This window comes from Telmatherina bonti, assembly GCF_933228915.1.
Source record: "Telmatherina bonti genome assembly, chromosome: 1".
Classification (NCBI taxonomy): Eukaryota; Metazoa; Chordata; class Actinopteri; order Atheriniformes; family Telmatherinidae; genus Telmatherina; species Telmatherina bonti.
In genome coordinates, this window is record NC_136619.1 from 21,128,008 (window position 1) to 21,150,387 (window position 22,380).

A 22,380-nucleotide genomic window follows, 5' to 3' on the forward strand; every position below is an offset into this window, starting at 1 on the left:
ATTCACGCTACATTACAAATGTGCCTTCGTCACAGTTGCCATGGAAAATTCATCCGACACCAAGTAGGTTCACACCGAACTCGTAGATTCAATGTTTCATGAGAAACAAAAACTGTCTTTGAGCACAAATAATTAGACTTCTATCCACTTTATTTAAACAAACCTACATAATCCACAAATTAATCAGAGAAAGTTAAATGAATCGCACAATGACCATAAATGAACGTGGATGGTACATTATTTAAAGCAATACAACATGTTTGGTCAACATATACTGAAGCAGCTTCTCCTACTCAGTCTTCTGGGTGAATAATCTAGTCCCAGCTTCCAGCCTGATTCAAGTGACATATGCAGTTGTTTGTTTCAATATGAATTTAAATATTTCATTTAATTTAAAAAAAAAAAAAAAAAAAAAAAAAATGATGGAACTGTCTGCCTCTCATACTGGCTAAAAATATACTAAACTGGAAATACAGTTGTACATCACACTAGGCATACAATTTATATCATATCTTCCCTTAGGGACCATCAGGAGAGGCTCCACTACGTGTTCTGTGCATTTAAAAGCTAAATTGATGAAAATCTACATGCTTAACCAGTATTACACTGACATAAAGTGGACATATTTGTACTGACTTCAGCCTCAATTCTCTGTGAATATCAGTCTCTTACTAGGATGAAATGTATTATTATTCAAAAAACATGATTGTTTGGGCATAACTCAATGGCCTGTGTGCAAGGCATACAACTGTCAGGCTGGTTAGCATGGTGTACATTCTTTCACATTAAAACTTGGTGTGTCATGATGAAGAAATAGAAAAAGAAATCACAGCAGTTGACCTTCTTTTTTTGCAAAATAAAATGCCTAATAATTTTATTTCATTGTAGTAAAGTGACAAATTTTGCAACAGTAGTTAATCTTGGTAACATCAGATTTAAAAAAATGGCATTAGTGCAGTAGTTTCACTGATCAGATAAGATGTTTAGATGAATAAGTTCTGATGAGTTGAAGCAGCATTCTGCAGTCGTCCTGTATTCGCTTCACTCTGCCACTAAGATCCAATCTTCTTCTCCATGCTAAAGCAACACAAAAAATAAACAAATTATGCTTTATTCTGTGACTGTAATAGCTCTCACCATAAATATAAAATAATTTGTAGAAGATTCATTATAGTTTCACTTTTCATTTCAGATAATCAGTGATGTGTGACTGGGTGATGCAGATCAATATTAGAGGACAATGACTTTTAGTACATAACATTCATGCCTAACAGATAGGTTTCTATGAACAGGTGACAATAACAACTACCCTGAATTTTAAGAGGAGCTTTGATGATAAACTATGGTTTTCGCACCAAATTCAGATTTATCTGCTGATATGTGTGTAGTGATAACACAATGCTGAATTAAAATGTTTGTCTCACTTGTATTTGATGAGACGTCCTCCCTGGATTAGTTGTGCTGTCTCGTTGGTCAAATGACAAGCAAACAGCAACCAGTTGCGTGGCTGCACCTTGTAAGCGAACCTCATAAAGAGCAGCGAATAACAACACAAAGCTGAGAGAAGGAAGAAAAATGCAAACATTAGTTTGTTAAAATACTGTAGAGACTTTATAATAAAGCTCTTACATGTGCTATTCATATTTCAACTAGCTTTACTAACACCGCTCCTAAATTCAGAAGTTGTTAAGGGTACCTAGTTTTAAAATCTAAAATAAAAATGTTGACATATTTTGTAAAATGCTGCGGTTTTACAATGCAACATAAGCTTCCATTGAAACTTCTTTCTCAGGAAAGACCATGTATAAATCATAAGCAAAAGCTAAACCACATATGGTAGAACAGTGCTGCTTCATAAAGAAGTATCTGAGTTCTGGACTAGCCTGCCAACAATCCAGATCTTTCACTATCTAAAAACATTTAACAGATTGAAAAATGTAAAATGAAACAATGAGGATCCAGGACAGTAGAACAGCTAGACTACTGTATCAGAGAGGAACAGAAAAATATCCTTACATCTGTTTTTAAAGCAGCAGATACCCTGCAAAGTAGTAAAAACAACTCTTTCCCAACTTTCAACTATGTTGTACTCATGAAATTCTATATTTTCTATATTTGCTGTTTGCTAAGTTCCATTATAAATCAAATTTAGTTTTATTTGATTTGAAGATAATTGCATCCTGTTTTTATGTAATGTTCACAGTATTTACAATTTTTGGTAATATGCTTTCAATAAATCGATATGCCATTTACCTTCTAATCAGGATAAATTACAACTGAGTAGATGCAAATATGAATTAACTGAGATTTTCAAACTAGCCCTTAGATAGGTGCTCATCAGCAATGTTAACAAGAATAAAACAAGCATGTTTACATCTGATTTTATTGCCATGTCTTACCAAAAGTCATCCTGCCACTGATAATTTCAGGGCTCTTCTTCATATCTGTGATGGCCGCTATAGGAAGACCCCAGTTTGCTACAGGACCCCAGAAATGCTGCAAAAGTTAAAAAGAAATGATCAGGCTTTCTGTACTGTAGATAGAACTGCTCAGTTAAAAAACATCAGCAGCGATTATAGCAGTGTTTCACATATTGGAAATCAATAAACCAATTAAATTAATATAAAGGATTAGGTCTTACCGTACTGTTTAATTTTTTCCCCCCATTTTTGTTCACACATACAAGAGAAGAAAACACAACAATGAAAATTCAGACATAATGCAAGTAAGTTCATGCAAGAGAAAAAAAACAGGTTCTCATCACTTGATCACATTACTAAATACTGGATGATAGAACTTTAGTCCCCAAATAAATGACTGGAGGTCACAACATGTACTGTACAAGCTGCACCACATTTTGATTGCAAAAACTATGTTACTGGTCTTTTAAGATGTCAAGGATAAATCTCTTCAAAAGACAGAGAAAAAACATGGTTGTATATGTGTGACAAATACAAACAAAGACAGTCTCTTGCGTCATGATGTCAAAATGTAACCTTTACCCCAAAATGTAGACATGTAGCTAACCTGAAGCTAGCAAGACAACAGTTTGTGCACAGTAGCAGATGTCGCAACAATGTGTCAAAGACGAAAGTTTCTGTCAATAAAATTTCTCGAAACTCACATTTGTGTATGGTCATTTTATTCTTTAAGAGCATGATCCACTTTACTACAGTTTAAGGATGCGGAGAATTTGCGTCGCCGGACAAGTTAAGACCCTTTTATGGGGAAATGGACTTTCAGGATTTTATAGTAACAAAAAAAATAAATAAATAAATAAATACACATATAACATAAATATAATATACCAATGCATTCAATTAAAAAAAAAAATCTCCCCATTTAAATGAATACAAACAGGAAAATCACGATGATGATGATGTCTAAGCAGAGAGAGCACAATCGTCCTTGAAAACCGGGAACCCAAAGCTTCTGAGACTATTTAGCGAAAACCAAACATAAAATATATCCACAAAGTCATGACTTTTTGTAGCATTTGTTAGATAAGGGCATTGAATTTGGATTTTGTTCTGCTTCAGGCAGGTTATTTACCTGGTAGCTTAACAGTGAACTAGCTGCGTTAGCATTCGTGCTAGCAGAGAAATAGCTTCTATTACATACCTCATCAGATAATCCCTGAACTCTTTGCTCTTGAGGTGGTCAATAGCTTTGCGTGCAATTGTCCCTGCCATGTTTTAACGTTGAGGTAATGTCTGCTTTACCCGAAAGGAATACTATTTCTAAACAGACTGAAGGACGACCGACGAGACCTGTCACCTCAGAGGACGAGTGGTCAAATTCCCAACCACAACATTGGTGGTACTTTACGGCACTGTCGTAAACAATCTAAATGGTAAATGGTCGCTCCAGCACAGTTTCATTATACTGCAACCTTATGGATTTTTACATGTATTTAAGGAAGGTCTATTTAAGAAGCGGGGCGACATGGATGTTTCACTCAGATGTGATTTTAAAGTAACCAATAAAACTGTCTTCTTTTTATTAACATGCCATGTTGAGTTTGTTGCTCATACACGATTTCACACCTCACAAAACCTCCATCTGAAGTAACAGCTTTGTATTAAAAATGGACAATCTTTCTTGTTTCAGCATTGGATGGATAAAGGCGTGTGGTCTGCAACATACTTAATGAATGAACAGGGATACTGGCTTCCTATTATCACTTAATGAACAAATATGGCATCCTGTGTTACCTCCCATGCAATCTAATCGAAACCCCATCATTCAATTATTTCCAACTGAAAAAGTTAATAAATGAAGAATGAAATGCTTAATTTACCCTGTATGTCCCAAGACAATAGAAGTTAATTAAAAAACCTAAACAATTTCATCTAATGAACTGCTTAGTCTGATTTAACATTGACCACAATGGCAGTTTCTGGGACACCAAGATTAAAACGGCTGAACACATATTTTCCCACTGTATTCATTCAAAGATATTGTGGGACGATTTACAGGAATGGTTATCACCCAGTATTACATCTCAGATCCCCATCAATGGAGATAACATTGTGTTTGGCGTTAGTATGCATGGTGTGCAACTTGGTATTGAATTCCCTAATACTCTTGGCCAAATTCTTCATCCCATCAGCTAAATGGAGGAAAATCAAACCTTATTTCTCTGTGTTTAAAAAAAAGCCCATGGACAAATATTTTAAATTTCTGAAATATTAAATTAGAAAACGGCTGCATTCCTGCTTATGTCTTTCAGAGATCTGAGCATTTTAAAGACTCTAGAAGTATTTAAGGCCAAAGATACACAAATGATTCTGTACTTTACAGGGCATAATTTTTTATATGTGTAATAAATTTCTTTCTTGTAGTTTTTTGTTTGTTCTTTCTGATTGTGTACCATATTTTAAGCATTGTATTCTCTTGATTTGCCAAATGGTCATATTATATATTTTATATATTATGTATAATATATAATATATTATGTATATTATATATATATATATATATATATATATATATAGAGAGAGAGAGAGAGAGAGAGAGAGCTAGTCAAAATTTGGACACACTCTCCCATTAAATCCAATGTGAAAGTGTGTCCAAAATTTTGAGTGGTAGTGTTTGTATATATATATATATATATACATATATATATTTGTATATATATATATATATATATATATATATATATAGAGAGAGAGAGAGAGAGAGAGAGAGAGAGAGAGAGAGAGATGTATAGCACTATGCCCAGATCTATCATATCTATCATACCAGGCAGAATCACATTCACAACTGGTATGTTTGATTTTAAGTCTAACAACTCTGGCAAAGGTTGAAATTTTGATGTTTTTGACATGTAAGTTTTAACAATCATTAATTCCCACACTCGATGACTTCAGCCCTCTCCAGCTGTCGTGGGGTTTGGATAAATAAAAATAGGTGTCTACTAATACAATTTACTTTTGAGCCCACCAGTGTATCAAACTAACAGGTTGCTTGCAGCCTGTGAGGTACTAAACTGCTAACGAGATAAGTAGCCTATCTCGTTATCTTCAGAAAACAAGATATAACGACATCAATTATCCCGTTTTCAGGAGTCAACAAAATATCGTTACCTCGTGATGACGACTGAAAAACATACATAGTAGACCACGAATTTCTCTGCTTCCGTAATTTTTCAGCATGCAACAGAGAAAAGCGTAGGTACAATCTGCACTTTCCATGTAATACCGCTTTGTTCCACTAGACTGTGCCGGGGTTGCACCTCTTGCCATTTTTAATATAAAAATGTCCCCAAATTTAGCCTTTGTGCAGATTGTTTCCATACATTTTCAAAGTAAATTTTTATTTGATTTTTTTTCTCTCACTCTTTAAAAAATTATTGTGTTCCATCCTAACATTTTGGCATGAACGGGTGGGCTATCACAGAGTCGCCGAAGTCTTCTTTATATTTCTGATCTTACAGACTTGACTGACCTGTTGAGGAATACTTTGAAATGAGTGTTTGGTTCCTCTGGTGTTTAGATGCAAGCCTGTCTAATATAAGGAAAGCTTTAGTAGAAACATTCTCCCAGACACAATAATTCCTCCATGTGTGAGAGGTGGTCTGTCTCTGTCCTGTTTTACCATGCTGCATTAGACCTCTTCAAATTTGACCTTTTTCATCAAACATATACAAACTGATATTATTCCCATTCTCCAAGGTGAAAAAAGTCAAATTTGAAGAGGTCTAATGCTGCATCTACATAACATTTTTTAGTCTTCCTGTGAATTTAGCTATTTATTTGTGTGTGTATATGTTCTTCTTACTTGGGCTCATTTTTTCCTTATATACTTATTTAATCTTTGATTTATTTCACCTTTGATGGCTGCTATATGCAACAAAGAAGTTTTTCACAGAAAAAATAGTTTCTTTTTTAAAAAAAAAAAAAAAAAAAAAAAAATCCTTTCATGGTTTGCATAAATGCATTTGTTTCTGTCTTGGAGACACTTTGTTTCCTGTACACCACAAATGAAAAGGAGCAAGACCAGCTGGTAGGCAGATCTTTTACAAGTTTAGATTTCAGGTTAGATTTCCATCATAGGTTGCCATAGTGATTCATGCCATTCAGGATCAACCAGCTTTGTGATACTGAAAACCCCAAACTGAAACCTCTACCTTAGTGAGACATTTGTCCTGCTTTTTAGTAGTCAATGACATACCACATTACTGATAATTCATTAATAAATACCCTGCAACACATCCAGTGTGTTTGTAGTAGTTAAAATGATATCAAGCAAAAGTGTTTCATTGTAGTGCCTCAATGTTTTCCTGCTTAACAAGATAACTTTTGTTAGTCAAGAATTTATCCCCCTATGACATTGATGAAAAAATATTTTTCATACTAGAGAAATTTGACATGATCTGAAGTATGTGCAAGTTAAACATCTAATGGCATATGATCAACAGTGCTTTAAAGATTATTTATATAATATGTCAAAACAAAAGTCCAGCATGCAATATTTCTCCATAGTTTTGGAAAGAAAAAAAATTTCCAGATCAGACCAACAAAGCATGATGTGATGCATTTGTATAACAAATAAGCTATTGAGTCACTAGACATTGTAAATGATATCATGCCTAGCTAGTCTGAAACCTTTACACAAATGCATTATCACCACTGTGATTATGATCTTTCCTCCTCTAGAAGGGTGGATACCAGTAATGGTGCTGATTTCCAAAGATAAGGCATCATATGGAAGCACGAATTATAGGAATACCATTCTGTAATCCATGCGATGCTTTCATTAAACATTTAGTCTCAACTCAGACTTTTTGAGTGCATGTAATTAAAACAGTGCGTCTACATGTGCACTGTCGCAGAATATAACCATCAATCAAATGCAAATAAAGCTCCAATAAAGAGGTGCTGTGTTTGTGGGAGAGGTAAAAGATACAGATTAAAACACGTGTTTTAGTGTGCGTGAATGTGTTTTGCATAATCAATTCAACATTAATTTCTGTAATAGGGGCAACGATCTGGGTACAAGAGTTTCTTGAAGTGTGATTTGTAGAGTCTTTGCAGTTACAAATTTGAGATGGAAGTGTTCCTGTTTCTCAGTGGTTTTATACAAAGAAATGCATATACACATCAGTTTAATTCTTTGTGCAATATGTGTTTCCAGTGAAAGTTTTTATTGGAATTTTTTTTTGTTTTTCCAGGAAGAATTTCTTTTAAAACCAAAATATACAAAGTATTTTAAACAGTTCAGTAAAAAAGTTACCAGGTTTTTATGGCTTGAATATCATTCAATGGAATATTATTGCCCACCATTAGGCCGCACTTCTTTATAGTTCTTGACCAACTGGGAGATCCTGACGACTCTAATGTCTGATGGTACTGTATCATAGTCGGACCACAGATATTCTGGAGACAGAACCTTGGCTGGTTTGTTGTATAACAGGTACCTGCATCACAGAAAGATAGATTTGGTTTCTGTTTACATATTTACTGGACATGAAGACTATGCTTCAAGTAATATGCAACTTATGAAATGCTGTACTTGTTGAGATGACTCTCCTCCTGCCATACAGCCTCAATGTTTTTCTTGGCATCTGCTTCTGACTGCTCATAGCAGTATCTGATGAAAGAAAAATGAGGAACACAAGTCAGTCGCTAAAGTCAGACTTCATTGGCCTTCAAAGTGCTATTATGTTTGAACATAACACAACACAGCGTTAATGGCACATTGTCAAAATTGTTCTGATTACTTGACAAGGTTGAACATGTCTTCCAGGTATCCGCCCCACACAGCTGCAGTGTAATAGTAGTCTCCTGCACCAGCAGGGATATAAGCTGTTGACTCTTGCCGTCGCTCATAGGGAAATTTATCCCTATGTGTGCTCTGAATGGAAAAAGGCTAAATAATTATTTAGAATAATTAGAAACTTAGATGTTCTTAATGGGGGGGGGGGGGGGTGGGGGGGGGGGGGGGGGGGGGGTGGGGGTGGGGGGTTTGGCAAGGAAAGACCAGCAATAAATACATAACCTGAAAAGTATAGACATTAAACAGCTTATTATATCATGACTTAGATACAATTTATATATAAAGACTTTAATTTACTCAAAGGGAACATGATGTAGGAAAAGGGGTGAAACCTTATAGTAGCCACGGTGAAGTACAGCAGATAGCCGACTGAGAGACTCTGCTCCAAAACGGTTGTGGAAAACACTGTCGATGTCCATCATAAAAAGATAATCTGCTTCATTACGGATCTGTAACCATGGCAGACATGAGATTAAATACAATGAAAGAGTCCTAATCAATGTTTCTAAAAGTTTCATGGCTCTGTGTTTTGTTAATTCTCTTCACTTAAAATATTGATGACATATCAGTTAACAGGGTCCAGCTTTTTATTTGTAATGCAGCTCAATATGTTGTATAAAAACTAGACTGAGGAGCTTTTAAAATGTATGTTTCTATAACTAGATGGGGAGAAAAGAACAAAACAAAAACAAACAAATCTGCAAGCAAAAGCTTTTATTTTGTTTAGTTCACTTTTTTACCTGTTTATCAATGGCGATTGTGGCCCATTTCATTCTGCCAAGTACGACTTCCTGCCAACGTTTGGCACTAGGGACATCGAGTACTGATATAGCACGGCCTTTACCAAGCTGAACCTGAATAATATAATAATTTGATTACAAATTACTTCCTCAAGATACACTCAGAAAAAGACTATGCATCGGAAAGTGTCAATTCTGAAAGCTCTCTCTCTTTCTCTATTTTTTTCTTTCTTTCTCTAATTCTTTCTGTTTTTCTTTCAGCTCCAGTTTAGTTTGTATTAGTTTAAATTCAAGACTGCTGCTGAGTTCGAAGCTTTCTGTGATTGCATGAATTTTGATCACATAACACAATCTGACAGTCTTTTGAGTTATTTTCTGATGCATAATTTGTGTCTGCAGAGTAAAAGTTTTTATAGTAAGATTTTAAAACAGCATTTTACAGCTTTAATGAATTCAGAAATGCACCACCAATGGCTTAAACTTCATACTGGATGAAGGAAAACTATTTAAAAATCTGTAAAAAGCATGTAGGTGTCACAACTTTTGCATGCCACAATATATTCTACAAAACACCAGTGACTATCATGTTTATCAGTACAGCATCACTTGTCCCTGATATTGTGTATGCTAGCCCACAGACCTGGGTAACATTTGTCTGATGAAGCTCCACCTCCACTCATCTCTAAATACTAAACACCTGGCGAAAAGGAAACCAAACCAAAAAAAATACCAAAAAACCTTACGAACAAAAGAGTCTTACTCGTTTGTTTGTTTGTTTGTTTTTTGGCACAATTTCTTTATATTTCCACTGTTTGGGTTGCTTCTTGAAAATCAAATATCTGCCCAGAAAAATACTGACAAGAGTATAAGTGAAACTTTAACTTATAAGAAAGTAAAGTACAGATTTAGTTGAGTTCATTTAAACTTTCTGTATTATATGCATTACTGCGAGCATTTTGTGTAGCATTTATTCTTAATCTGGTAAATGTTCACTTGTGCCAACCGACTACTGGAAAGCATTTTAATAAAAGCAACTGACCTTAGGGACTTCTTCTTTGTTGTCTGTAAAGATATAGTAAGTGACCCTGAATCCAACAAGGAAATACTTTTCCCCTGACTCAATGAAGCCCGGCAGAAATCGGGTGTATCTGCTCATATGAATAGAAACAAAGAGATTAATAGAAAATTATTTTGATCAGTTCACAAGAAACGCACAACAGCAGATAGATATACTGTACATGAAGCAATCAGAGACTCATATGAAATCCCTGCCTGCTAATATTAGTAGTACATACTTGCCAACAGCAAAAACGACCACAGCAACTCTTGGATCCATTTTTATGTAAATTTCATCGATTACTGCTGGATCAAAGGTTCCTTCCCAAACCAGAGGAGCATTCCAGTTAGTCACAGAGTTCACATCCGTGCGCCTGTAGATACGGGCAAATTCCAAAGAGGATCTTACAATGGTGTCGTTTTTCATAAACATGCTTTGGAATGTTCAGACTTAGTTCAGACTTTTTTTCTTTTTTTTTTTAAACTTAAATCATGCTGATTTGGCATGATCATTTTTAAAAAATCTTATATCAGCACATGTTAATATATTCATCAACATTAGTGCCTCTTGAGGCAACTTAATTCTACAAAATGAATAAACTGATAGTGAGGCCAGGCTTAGTGGAGCATATCGTTTGCCAGTTATGCTAATATAGCTAAGTCATATTTTAGAATTTTATGGGCAATGACACAGTAATGGATTTTAGATTTTGGATATCTACTTGGTTATCTTGACTTCATGCACTCATCATATCTGCTAAAAGGATGCAATGTCAGGCTCCATTCTGTCTGGATTTCTGTCCTTGAGGTGTCAAGGTGGCTCAACTTGTGGTTGTGGCCATGAATGGAGGCCAGATAGGGGGACGCTCAAATGCCTGTTTTCTGTAATGTTGATAATGTATCATATAAAAAGCAGTACGCCTTTTTGACCAATGGAACAGTTTCAAGACTGATGAGTGCTTTTTACTGACTGTTCTCCCTCTGTTTAGAATTGAAGACTCATCTTTTGAAACTTTTACTTTACTTCTCATTGTGCTTTTATTAAAACAATGACACTATAAGGCGAACAACATTGCTCAATAAAATGAACAACACCCCATCTTTCCATAAAACGTACACACAACATGATCATATCCTGAAGCCCCAATGGAAAGGCTGCAACCTATGATAATGTAGATTAGTTTTAATGATCACATTTCAATAAAACTAATATCTGGCTGTCAACTTATTAAGTTCGACAGTCTTCACACCACACAACACAACCACCTAAAAAAAAAACATCAACTACTATTAACAAAAAAATCACACAACATGGTCAGACAGCAGAACTGTGTGAAAACATGGACAAGCATTCCAAACAGTAGTGACCATAAGAAGTCAACAAATAAAAAAAAAGGATAATAAATCATTTAAAAAGAATTGTTACAAAAAGAAGCAAGAGTACGACTTTATGCTGTTCATTCATTCATTTTCTTAAGCTCTTAATCCACTTAAGGGTCGTGGGGAAGCTGGAGCCTATCCCAGCAAATATTTGGTAAGAGGCAGGGTACACCCTGGAATATTCACCAGTTCATCAAAGGGTAAATTAACTGCTTCCATTCTGATTAAGAAGGGATAAAAGAAGTTTGAATATTTGTTTTACATTATGGGGAAAGGTGGCACCTTCCAGAGGTCATAAGGTCAAACTCCAGTCAAGCAGAGTTTCCAGATATTTGTGAGAGTCTACAATCCCAGACTCCTTAATAAATTATACTGGAATTTCAATGGACAGAGTTCTTTCTTAAATCAACAATGATTTCTGTTGTTTTAGTAACATTTACATCCATATACTTATCAATGCACCACAGAAAAAATGTTGGCAAAGAGCCACAATGTGCCTCCTCTGTTCCATGAAGTAAAGTCAACAGAGGGATTTCATCATAGAATTTAATCAGTCTACTTCCTGTAGCAGAAGCCCTACAGCTGCCTGTGTACAAAATGAAAGTTGAGTACACAGCCGTGAGGAGATCCAGTATTTGAGATGATGTCATAGTCAAACTTGACAATAAACTATTTGTCTTTTGTCTTTTAGTAAAGCTTTTAATGTTTTATGTAAATCATGTTGAGTTATGTGGTATAGAAAATGTGCTATATAAATAAACTTGCCTTTCTTCTTAATCAAACATGAGCAGTGAAGGTGAGTATGTGAGCTGGGTCTGTCAGAGATTAAATCAGTACCTGTCTCAGATGAAGTTCTACACACTGTGCTTTGTATTTACAAGAACAGAATGAGAGCCAAGATGGGGCCGTCAGAACTCCCTGGATTATATTGACAAAACATAAATCTGTGCAAAAACCATGTTTACAAAGTTCAACTCAGAGTTGTCCGTATTTTTTCAGCTATTAACTCTTTGAGCCCTCTACAAGGTTTTAGGCCTCTGCTTGAAAATTGCACACCCATATTAAAATGAGTATGCTTCTGCAACAACAAGGTGCTTTTGAATACCTTTACAGCCATGGTAATAGAAATACTTATCTTAACCTATTACTGGTTAAGTATAAATAAAGATGGCAACTGACATTAACGAAAAAAGTTTCAGGCAAAAAAATAAAAAGCCTTTCACTATGACGATAATATCCCTTTATAATGACACAGATGAATCTTTAAGCCTTTACCAACCCATGATACAATAAATGGACATTATCTATGCATAGATAAAAGTGCAGCAGAACAAAATTACAGAGGTTTTACTACAGACTGTTCAGGCAAGGTCTCCAACATGGCCATTTTGGCACAGTTTAAAAAGCCAAATGAACTAAAATGGCTAATTCTGCACCCAAAACTTGTTTTTACTACTTATCTATAAAAAACCTTGAGTTATTCCATCTTCATAACTGTTCATCTGCAAGTAGGTTTACAGTGTTCATCCCACCTACCTACATACCTACCTATTATCTCTATCTCTGTCTCTATTTCTATCTCTATCTCTATCTCTATCTCTATCTCTATCTCTATCTCTGTCTCTGTCTCTATTTCTATCTCTATCTCTATCTCTGTCTCTGTCTCTATCTCTATCTCTCTAAAACAAATCTCCTTTAAAATTGTCATTAACCCTCTATGGCATGGTACTGCACTCAGGCAAAAAAACCAAAGTCTTGGGGGGGGTGGGGGACAGATTTTTTTGATATATTATAAAGACACCCCCCCACCAAGCTCCACAACTAGGGTGGAATACTTTGTTTCTCATAAAAAAAAATGTTCATGTCATAGAGGGTTAAAGAGCCTAACTGATAGGTTCAGCTATCATTCATTCATTTTCCGAACTGCTTAATTAAGGGTTGCGGAGAATCTGGAGCCTATCCCAGCAATCATTGGGTGAGAGGCAGGGTACACCCTACATAGTCCATCATACGGTCAATACAGAGAGACAAACAACCATTCACACTCACTTTAGGATAACCAATTAACCTAACACGCATGTCTTTGGACGGTGGGAGGAAGTCGGATTGCCCGTAAAGAACCCAAAAACATACAAACTCCATACAGACAGGCCAAAGTTGGGGCCCCACCCCAGTCAAGGATTTAACCAGCAACCTTCTAGCTGTGTGCATAGTGCGAACCACTATGCCACCATGCAGCTCAGCTATCAGTTTGAAAAATGTTACTTATCTGAAGTAACAAATTGTAACATTGCACAGCAGAAGATTTGTATTGATGGCTTACCCTTTCAGTGTGCTAGGCTGAGCATAACTGAGCCTGTAAAAGAAAAGCAGAGGTCAGATTTAACATAATATGGAAAAAAGAACATCATTTTGTTGCATATCCTATGCTCATGGCTATGAGAAGCAACACTATAGTAGTAGTTCAGAAAGACACACCACCATGTGACCAGAAAACAAACAACAACAAATCTGCTATGTTATGCGCTATGTCAAAATAATGAGCTTTTAAAATTACATCAGGAGAAATAAGACTTTTAAAAATCATTAATACATCTTGCTTCATGTCTTTCTTTCTTATGAATAGCAACACCTCTTAATTAAAAAGTTCTCAGAATCCTTAGGAACAAGTACAGCCAAAAATCACTCATTTTATTCCATACTTAAAGCTGGGGTAGGTAATCTTGCTCATATATATATATATATATATATATATATATATATATATATATATATATATATATATATATATATATATATATATATATATATATATATATATATGTACATATATATATATATATTTTTTTTTTTTTTTTAACTCTGGGTGAAGTGGTTCTACATCCTGATAGTAGTCCATACGTTTTGTCATCACGAACAATAAGAAATTTAGTTAGACCTGTAAAAACTGTAAATCTGTAAAAACTCTGACCAATCCAAACATTTGGACTGAAATGGAGTTGTTCATCTTTTATAAAAAAAGTCTTGGATCATGAATGGAGCAAAACCAGAGGGGGAGGAGCCAAGACAGGGATCCACTTTCAAATCTTGCTAGCTTCTAAACACTTCCTTACCCCAGCTTTAACATGTAGTTACATGAATCTATGGCAGTGACACTTCTTTCTACACAGGGTCAAGTAACTTCAAGCTGTTGCAAATGATTAAAATACAACAATAAATGAAAACCTGTGTGCAGGAAACTGAAAAATAGAAATAACAGTTCATCAAAATATTATCTATCTATATGGAAGTGTTTTATACATAATAATAAATAGTTTCAAGATGCATGATGCACATGCTGCCCATTTTTTGATCTGACATTTCTTAATTTACTTTGTGTAAAGTGGGAAAGTGGCATGAACTATACAAGTAACTGAGTGTTACATACTTAAGAGAAAAGCTGATTCTTACCCAGGCGCCATGGTTAGATCTCCAATGTACCAGTTGTCTTTCCTTGAGCATTCATTTATCTTTATTATTTTCTCCACTATTAACTTCTCATCTTGAACAGAGGCAGTGTGTGGCTTACAAAAGCTTAAAATAGAAGCACATTACACGACAATGCATGTGAATTAAAATAGCAGACAGCTTGATTTTAAAAGTCACCAATCAACTAAAAACTATCAATACATTCCAGCTCTGTGTAACATACAATTTAGCTTTACTTACCTTGAGAATGTGATGTAATTTTTTGAGTAAACATAGAGGAAGCTGTAAAGACAGACACCATTTTATTATTTCTGTGTTTTTTCTCAGTTAAACCTTTTAATAAAAATGTTGTTTTTTTTTGTTCAAGGAAAAGTTAAGGTCAGGATGAGACAAACTGTAGTCAGCAGTTTGTAGTAGGCCAGATCATAGCCACCAAAGTACACATTAAAAGGATTTTAATGTGTTGAATTGTAAAATTCAACAGGAGGGAGTGAACACTTTTATGAATCAAATAAGCATATGGTGACATTACAGAACATGTCATGGTTAACTTAGCAAGATGTAGCCAGTAGTCATGCTTACAAGAGCTAAAATTTATCCTCATAAATATATAACAAAAAATTTTTTTTTTGTGGTTAAACAATGACACTTGAGTTTTCAGGAAACAAAAAACTGAAAACTGAAAACTGAGCTGAACATGTATGAACAGGTATGAACAGGCTAAACAAGGTATGTGTATGTAAAAGAATTGCAAATGCAAAAGTATGGGTTGGTTTTTGTGCAATCTTTTTTTGTCCTGGCAGGTTGATGCTCATATGCGTGAATCACTAGAAATTGGACAGAGAATAACAAAAATAGCTTACATGATTTAAATAAGAAAAAAAAACTCAGCTGTTGTTCCTTTAATCTTACAAGTACATGCGTTACCAATTAACTTTGGTCTGGAGCATACTGGACGGTTTCCTATGAAACTTCACAACAGTGTGACTGTGAAACAAAATGACTGATTAAATACAGCATCCGAACAACTAAAGTAGCCAAATGCATTTCAACATCAGTTATTTATTATGGTATTTTTCACATCTGTCTGTTTTTACAGCCAAAAATGTAATCTAACAGAAAGCCATATCATAAATACAAGCTGTTGTTGTTTTCCCCCCTCTTTTGACTTTAGCTGTTATTCAGCTCTCTTCCTTCAGAAGCAATTACACTGACTACACTACACTACAATGACTTCTTCATAGGATGCTCCATGTCAACATAAAATTATGTACTGTATATTTATCTAAATTAAGGAAGTTAAAGTAAATCAAATGGAATGAAATCAAACTAATGTGAATTAATCTAATTTACATGTATTGATCGGTTAATCAAAAAGTAAAGTTTGATTCTTGTCTTGTCCTGTTTTGAATTCTATTGCAGGTGTGCCCAAGTCCAGTCCTCAAGATCTACATCCTGCAACTTGTAGATGCATCTCGTCTCCAACACACCTGAATTGAATGAGTGACTTGTTATTGTCTCTGAAGAGCTGAATGACATGCAGAGAAAAAAGTCAGCCATTTGAATCAGGTCATCTAAAAGTTGCAGGACAACAGATCGGATATGGGCTCCTCCAAGACTTGGATTAATCATTAAACAAATAAAACCATCTTGGCAGAGGCAGTGTATACTGTTTCACAAAGGATTTAAGGATCTGATAAATACTACAAATTACAAATGTTTAGTTTATACTCGAGCTTCGATGTTTGATAATAATCATGGCCCTTTCATTTTTGCCCAACACTGTGTATGTTACAAGCAGAATTGCCTAGCATGCCAATGCAAATTAAGATTTGAACAATGCAAATTCATTAAGAACACGTCCATGCAAACATTTGCGGTTTATACAACTGTCTGTACATCTCTAAAATCCTCCTAACTATTCTTGCACCCCTCTCACTCCCACCTATTTGCAACTGGGTCAGGTGAGAAAAACACACACCAGAAAATAGAAAAAGAAGAATACTGTCATGCTAAAAGGCAAGAGAAATGTACATAACATAAAGGCACACATTCTAGAAAAAAAGAGGCTGTGGTTAGTTTTCCAATTTTTTTTAAAACTCAATTAAAACAATGCACATCACTCCTGCAACATGCAGCTTTTTAAACTGCTAATAACTTTTATTATGTACTTTTATATTTTATCATATTTGCTATTATATTATATTATATTATATTATATTATATTATATTATATTATATTATATTATATTATATTATTTCTGGTTTTGTCAGTCACATAAAACTTTTACCTTGGTGATTGCCATATTTAGAATTTTATTTACATCAAGTTGCCTGATAAGTGGAGGTAAAAGCGTGCAAATGTTCAAGCAGTATCGATTTTCAGAGGAAACAAGACTCCTCTGGGAACCTAAAAGAAACATTACAACGAACCAGGAAGTTCCCTCAGCCAGTGCAAATCAACCACATTTCCTAGATTATACTATTAAAAATTATTTTAATGTCACATTTATGTGCAATAAATAACAGAATTATTGGAACACATCACGTTGATAAAATGCTGATATGTAATTCTAATATACACATGTCGCTTACATATCAAAACATTTGCACGTATTCAAATAAGCTAAAATTATATCTACACGAGCAGATTGTGTAAAAGATCTTGTCGTCGTCAATTTAACGTTTAGATAAAGCTTAGAAGCTGAAACAGTTGGTTCTATAACGGTCCAGGAAACGTTTAGGGCATCGCCCTATAAACTTCCGCGCAGCGCGAGGAGTGACGCTAGAATATGCAATGAAATACAAAGACTATTCCGGTCCCTAGCTTGGATTATTTGTAGTTAAAAGTGATCTAATAATAACAACAACAATAATAATGTTTATAAATAAATATTTCTACAGTATTCTATTCAATATGTGACTGTCGCTTTATAATTTCTCCATCAAATACCGCGTGTCTAGATGTTCCTCTTTCAATTCTTACAATAGATTAATTTTGTGATCTTATATGGTTTGGTCAACAACACAAAATGAAGTTTACTTACAAAAAAATGACGAGAAGAATCGCACAGCTGATGAAAATGTTGATTTTTGGGGAGGTTCGCAGCATTTTAAATCCGGTGGGTTTGCGACTACACTGAACTTAATCACCTCTGGTGAGGGTGACCTCAACATGGGAAACTGAAAGAGGAAGAACCTCCAAGCTGCGTAGCCTGACCCCAGTTTGGAGCAGCTGGTCTGTAATAAACAGGCGACCACCTTTCCTGAGGAGGAGGTGCCAGCTGTTATACTCGGATTCATTGTTGTTTTGTCTCGTTTATTGGATTAAATATTTGAAGTTTTTTTTAAACAGCATAAGGAAGAACCATACTGCCACCCTGCTGTGCGTGTGTGTCAGATCTGTATGTTTCTATTTTCATTTAGAAATACTCTATAAGATTGGGAAGACTTCTTTTTAAGGTCTCTCGGAAGATCGCTCGTCTTCAGAACTAAAATGTAGTGTGGGATTAAGAGTTTCCTTTTATTTGAATCTGAGTCTGTATAGGAAGTTGTCTAAAATATGCTTACTCTGGCATATGCCTACTTAGAAATACATCTATTGTGCAGTTTTGTGATAACGTCATTTGCTGCTTTAGGTGCAAAACATGATTACGGAAGAGTATTAGGGCCACTGAATGAAAAAAATAATAATTCTGAGAAAAAAAATCAGAATTCTGACTTTAATCTCAGAATTCTGACTTTGATCTCAGAATTCTGACTTTTTTCTCAGAATTATTATTATTTTTTATTCAGTGGCCCTAATACTCTTCCGTATAAGGCAATGCATGCTGGTTAGAAACATTTTCCAATTTATGCCAATTTTATTAATCTGGAAAGAAGAATGATGACACACACTCACAAATTTTTATGTATATATATATATATATATATATATATATATATATATATATATATATATATATATATATATATATATATATATACATACATACATAATTACATAATTATACATATATTATTTATTTATTACTACGGTACTTTATTTATTTAGGGACTTTTATTTTTTCAAAAACTTTATTGAACAATACAATAATTACAAAATCAAGTAGGAATCTCCATTTAATACAAAAACATAAATGTATTTGGCAAGGCACACACGCACACACACACACACAATATAAATAAATAAATACTAGGATGTTCACTGTCACGTTACTCAAAACATCCATATATAAATAAAACACAAAGTAAAAACAATATATACTTAAAATAATTATACAGGCCCACTTTTCTAATCTTGAGAAATTTTTTGCTGATTCCAACCAAGTGAAAGTGATGCTTTTGGACATAAGTTCAATAAGATGAGGGACATAGACAATTCATTCATTTAAAAGTATTTATTAATGTTTATTTACCTATTAATTTTTTATTTTAAAAAAGTTGTGACAACTTTAAGAACCGGCAGGAAGTGGAAGGCCCATGAGGCAGTCATTCAAGCTGAAGCACGACTGCAACACTGCGAGCTAATGGGAACAGTAGCATCCAGAAGGGCAGGTCTTGGGAGTATTCCTTGGCCTAAATAAAATCAGTCCCAAAGAAAAGAGAGACAAAAACTGATCCAAGAGGAGATCGGGCAGGAGTGGAGAAAGCCCACTGCTGTTGGATAGTTGGTATGCGGCTGCAGGGCACATGGACTCGATGGGAGGAGGTAGTGGACCGGAGAATATCTTGGTCAGAGCCTTCGGGATCTGAGCTACTCCGGATCAAGTTCCTCATCCATTCAGTGTATGATGTACTCCCAAGTCCATCCAATCTCTTTCGCTGGGGCTTGCCGAGTCCCCTTTGTGCATACTCTGCCAGAAACCTGGATTGCTGGAGCACATTTTGTGCTGTTGCCTGAGAGCACTTGGGGAGGGACGATACTGCTGGCGCCACGACCAAGTTCTGAGGGTCATATCAGAGGTCATCAATGAATGGAAACAGAAAACGCCAACACCCAACAAGGCAAGCCATCGCCTTTGTAAGGGCTCGGGAGAAGTCACAGCAGCACCGGAGCCAGGTGGTGGGGCTGTTGGCATCAGCTCAGGACTGGCAGCTGAAGGTCGACATCACAGAGACCACACTTAGGCCAGACATAGTTCTGGTGTCTGAAACATCAAAGCAAGTGGTCCTGCTGGTGCTGACTGTCCCCTGGGAAGACAAGATGAAAGGCCTTTGAGAGGAAGCGGGACAAGTATGAGGTGCTGGCAATGTAGGAGTAGAGAATGGAGGACCTGGTGTTAACCCATCGAGGTCGGGTGCAGAGGTTTTGCCAGCCAGTCCCTCAAGATGTTAGGAGTGAACGGGCTGCAGAAAAGAAAAGTCATCCAAAACATCACAGACGCAGCAGAGAAAGTGTCAAGATGGCTGTGGATCAAGCGGGGGAGTCAGTGGCTAAAGGCTACTTAGACACAAGCTGGGGCTTGATCAACCCTGGATGGGTCACCTAGGTGAGGGTTTCTGTTGTGAGACCCGAAACACCCAATGAACCTGGGATACAACACTGGCGATGTGTCTAAGTTGCACCAAGAGAGTAATATTATAGAGGGATAGAAGATTTTAAGTTAGTTTTTGAAACATGGTGCTGAAGGTCTTTGGTTTTTCCATTTACATGTATGGATATGGTATTTTCCCATCATTTTTATAATATTGATCGTGTCAGCTCTGTGTTTATCAATATAATTTTTGTATATTGGAATTTGGTTCATTTTCTTTTCCATTTTTAAGGGTTTTTGCTGAAGGGTAATAGCTATGGATAATTTTGAATTGTAATTCTTTTACTTTTGGTGGAATTGGCCATTTTAAATATTTTGAAAATTTGTCTATATTTAATAAATCATTTTTTGTTTTGCCATTCTTGTGTAGTCTTGAAAGGTTTTACATGTGAAAGCTTTTCCAGTGAATTGGTTGCATTTTTTTTTATCACTAATATGTAGTTGATTAATTTTTAATACTGGCATGAACGCGTGTAATCTTGTTTAAGAGATAGTATTTTTTATTAAATGTATTAGAGTTGGGGGGATTGCTTTACATATTTTGCAGAATTCTCTAAAGGAGAAATGAATGTGACATTTTTCTTTAAAGGTATTAAAATGTGCAAAGTTTCCATGTTCATCAACTAGCTTGGTCACAAAAATCACCTTTTTAATGAACCAGTTCTGTTTGAATATAGTTTTCCTGTTTATCATCATTGTTCTGTTATTCCATAAAGTAGAACTATGTTGGGTGAAATTTTGGGAGAATATTATCTTCCAAAAGTTCAGTACATGTTTATGAAACTCAGATAGCTTCACAGTCAGCTTTGTAGTTTCAAAATCCTATTTTAACACAAAGTCCAATCCTCCAATTTTCTTAAAGATATATTTTAGGGATGTAAAACCAAATTGATTCTGTTTGAGACATAAAGGCTTTTATCCAGTTTGTTTTAAAGACTCCTAACATTGATTCAAATTTCAGGGTTTTCAGACCTCCTTCTTTGTACTCTTTTACCAGTGTTTATTTTTTTTTAACATAGTGCGTTTTTATTTCTCCGGATAAAAGTTCTAAATTATAGAGTTTGCTTTTTTAATTTTTTTAGGAGACACGTACATCGAGAAACATGGATAAATTTTTTCTTCTTTTTTTTTTTTTTTTTTTTTTAAAAAATCTCTTTAATTAATTGGATACCAAGATAATTAACTTTAGATTTAACCTGGATGGACATTATTTGTGTGTTTGTACAAGGATATAGAGGTAATATTGCACATTTCTTAAGATTTACATTTAAGTCAGATGCTTTGGATAAAAGAGAATAAATGTTTATTACTTTACTGACCACTGATTTGTCCTTTAAGAAAAAAACTATCATCTGTGAATTGACTGATGTGGAACTCATAATCAAAAAATGTAATCCCTTTAAAATCCTGGTTATTTACTGTCAAATAAGCTAAAATCTGAGTACGTAGAATGAAGAGTTTCAGTGAAATTGGACAACCCTGTCTGATCCCTCGAGTTATCTCTAATCTAGGTGATATGCCTGGATAAAGAGAAGCATAACTGACAATATCTTTGTAAAACATTTCAATTACTTTCCAGAAACTTTCTCCGAATCTAATTTTTTTAGCGTTTCAAATCGGAAACGCTAAAAAAAGAATGTTCTTCATTAGTTTCATCTGTTCTCGTTAGTTCATTCATGTCACCTGGGTCTCGTTTTGTTCAGTGTATTTATACCCATAGTTTTCCGTTCTCCTGTGTGGGTTCATTGTGTTTTGGTACTCCCCTGTGTCACAAGTTTCCTGTGGCAAAGAATAAAAACTGGCTTGACTCTGCACCCCTGGCTTCGACTCTTCATTTGGGTCCACACCTACAGCACTCCCCACAATATTATGCTCTGAAACACAATGTTTCTCATATTCACTTTTCTGATTACCTGAGG

General features: G+C 35.2%; 2 protein-coding genes across 2 annotated transcripts; both read right to left on the bottom strand.

Moving 5' to 3' along the window:
• Nucleotides 1–191: 191 nt before the first annotated feature.
• On the bottom strand, nucleotides 192–3,819 carry mpc1 (mitochondrial pyruvate carrier 1). The gene is made up of 4 exons (XM_079243028.1): nucleotides 3,618–3,819; nucleotides 2,400–2,496; nucleotides 1,425–1,557; nucleotides 192–1,077 (listed from the first exon to the last, which is right to left on the bottom strand). Exons 1-4 carry the CDS (start codon nucleotides 3,690–3,692, stop codon nucleotides 1,053–1,055), a joined length of 330 nt encoding a protein of 109 aa, XP_079099154.1. The 5' UTR covers nucleotides 3,693–3,819; the 3' UTR covers nucleotides 192–1,052.
• A 3,913-nt stretch (nucleotides 3,820–7,732) lies between these two features.
• Nucleotides 7,733–18,102, bottom strand: LOC306759032 (globoside alpha-1,3-N-acetylgalactosaminyltransferase 1-like). The gene is made up of 11 exons (XM_079244514.1): nucleotides 17,972–18,102; nucleotides 15,165–15,206; nucleotides 14,907–15,029; nucleotides 13,780–13,812; nucleotides 10,316–10,450; nucleotides 10,060–10,168; nucleotides 9,021–9,134; nucleotides 8,613–8,729; nucleotides 8,225–8,358; nucleotides 8,017–8,094; nucleotides 7,733–7,921 (listed from the first exon to the last, which is right to left on the bottom strand). The coding sequence occupies exons 1-11, from the start codon at nucleotides 18,034–18,036 to the stop codon at nucleotides 7,774–7,776; spliced, it is 1,098 nt and encodes a 365-aa protein (XP_079100640.1). The 5' UTR covers nucleotides 18,037–18,102; the 3' UTR covers nucleotides 7,733–7,773.
• Between the last annotated feature and the right edge of the window lie 4,278 nt (nucleotides 18,103–22,380).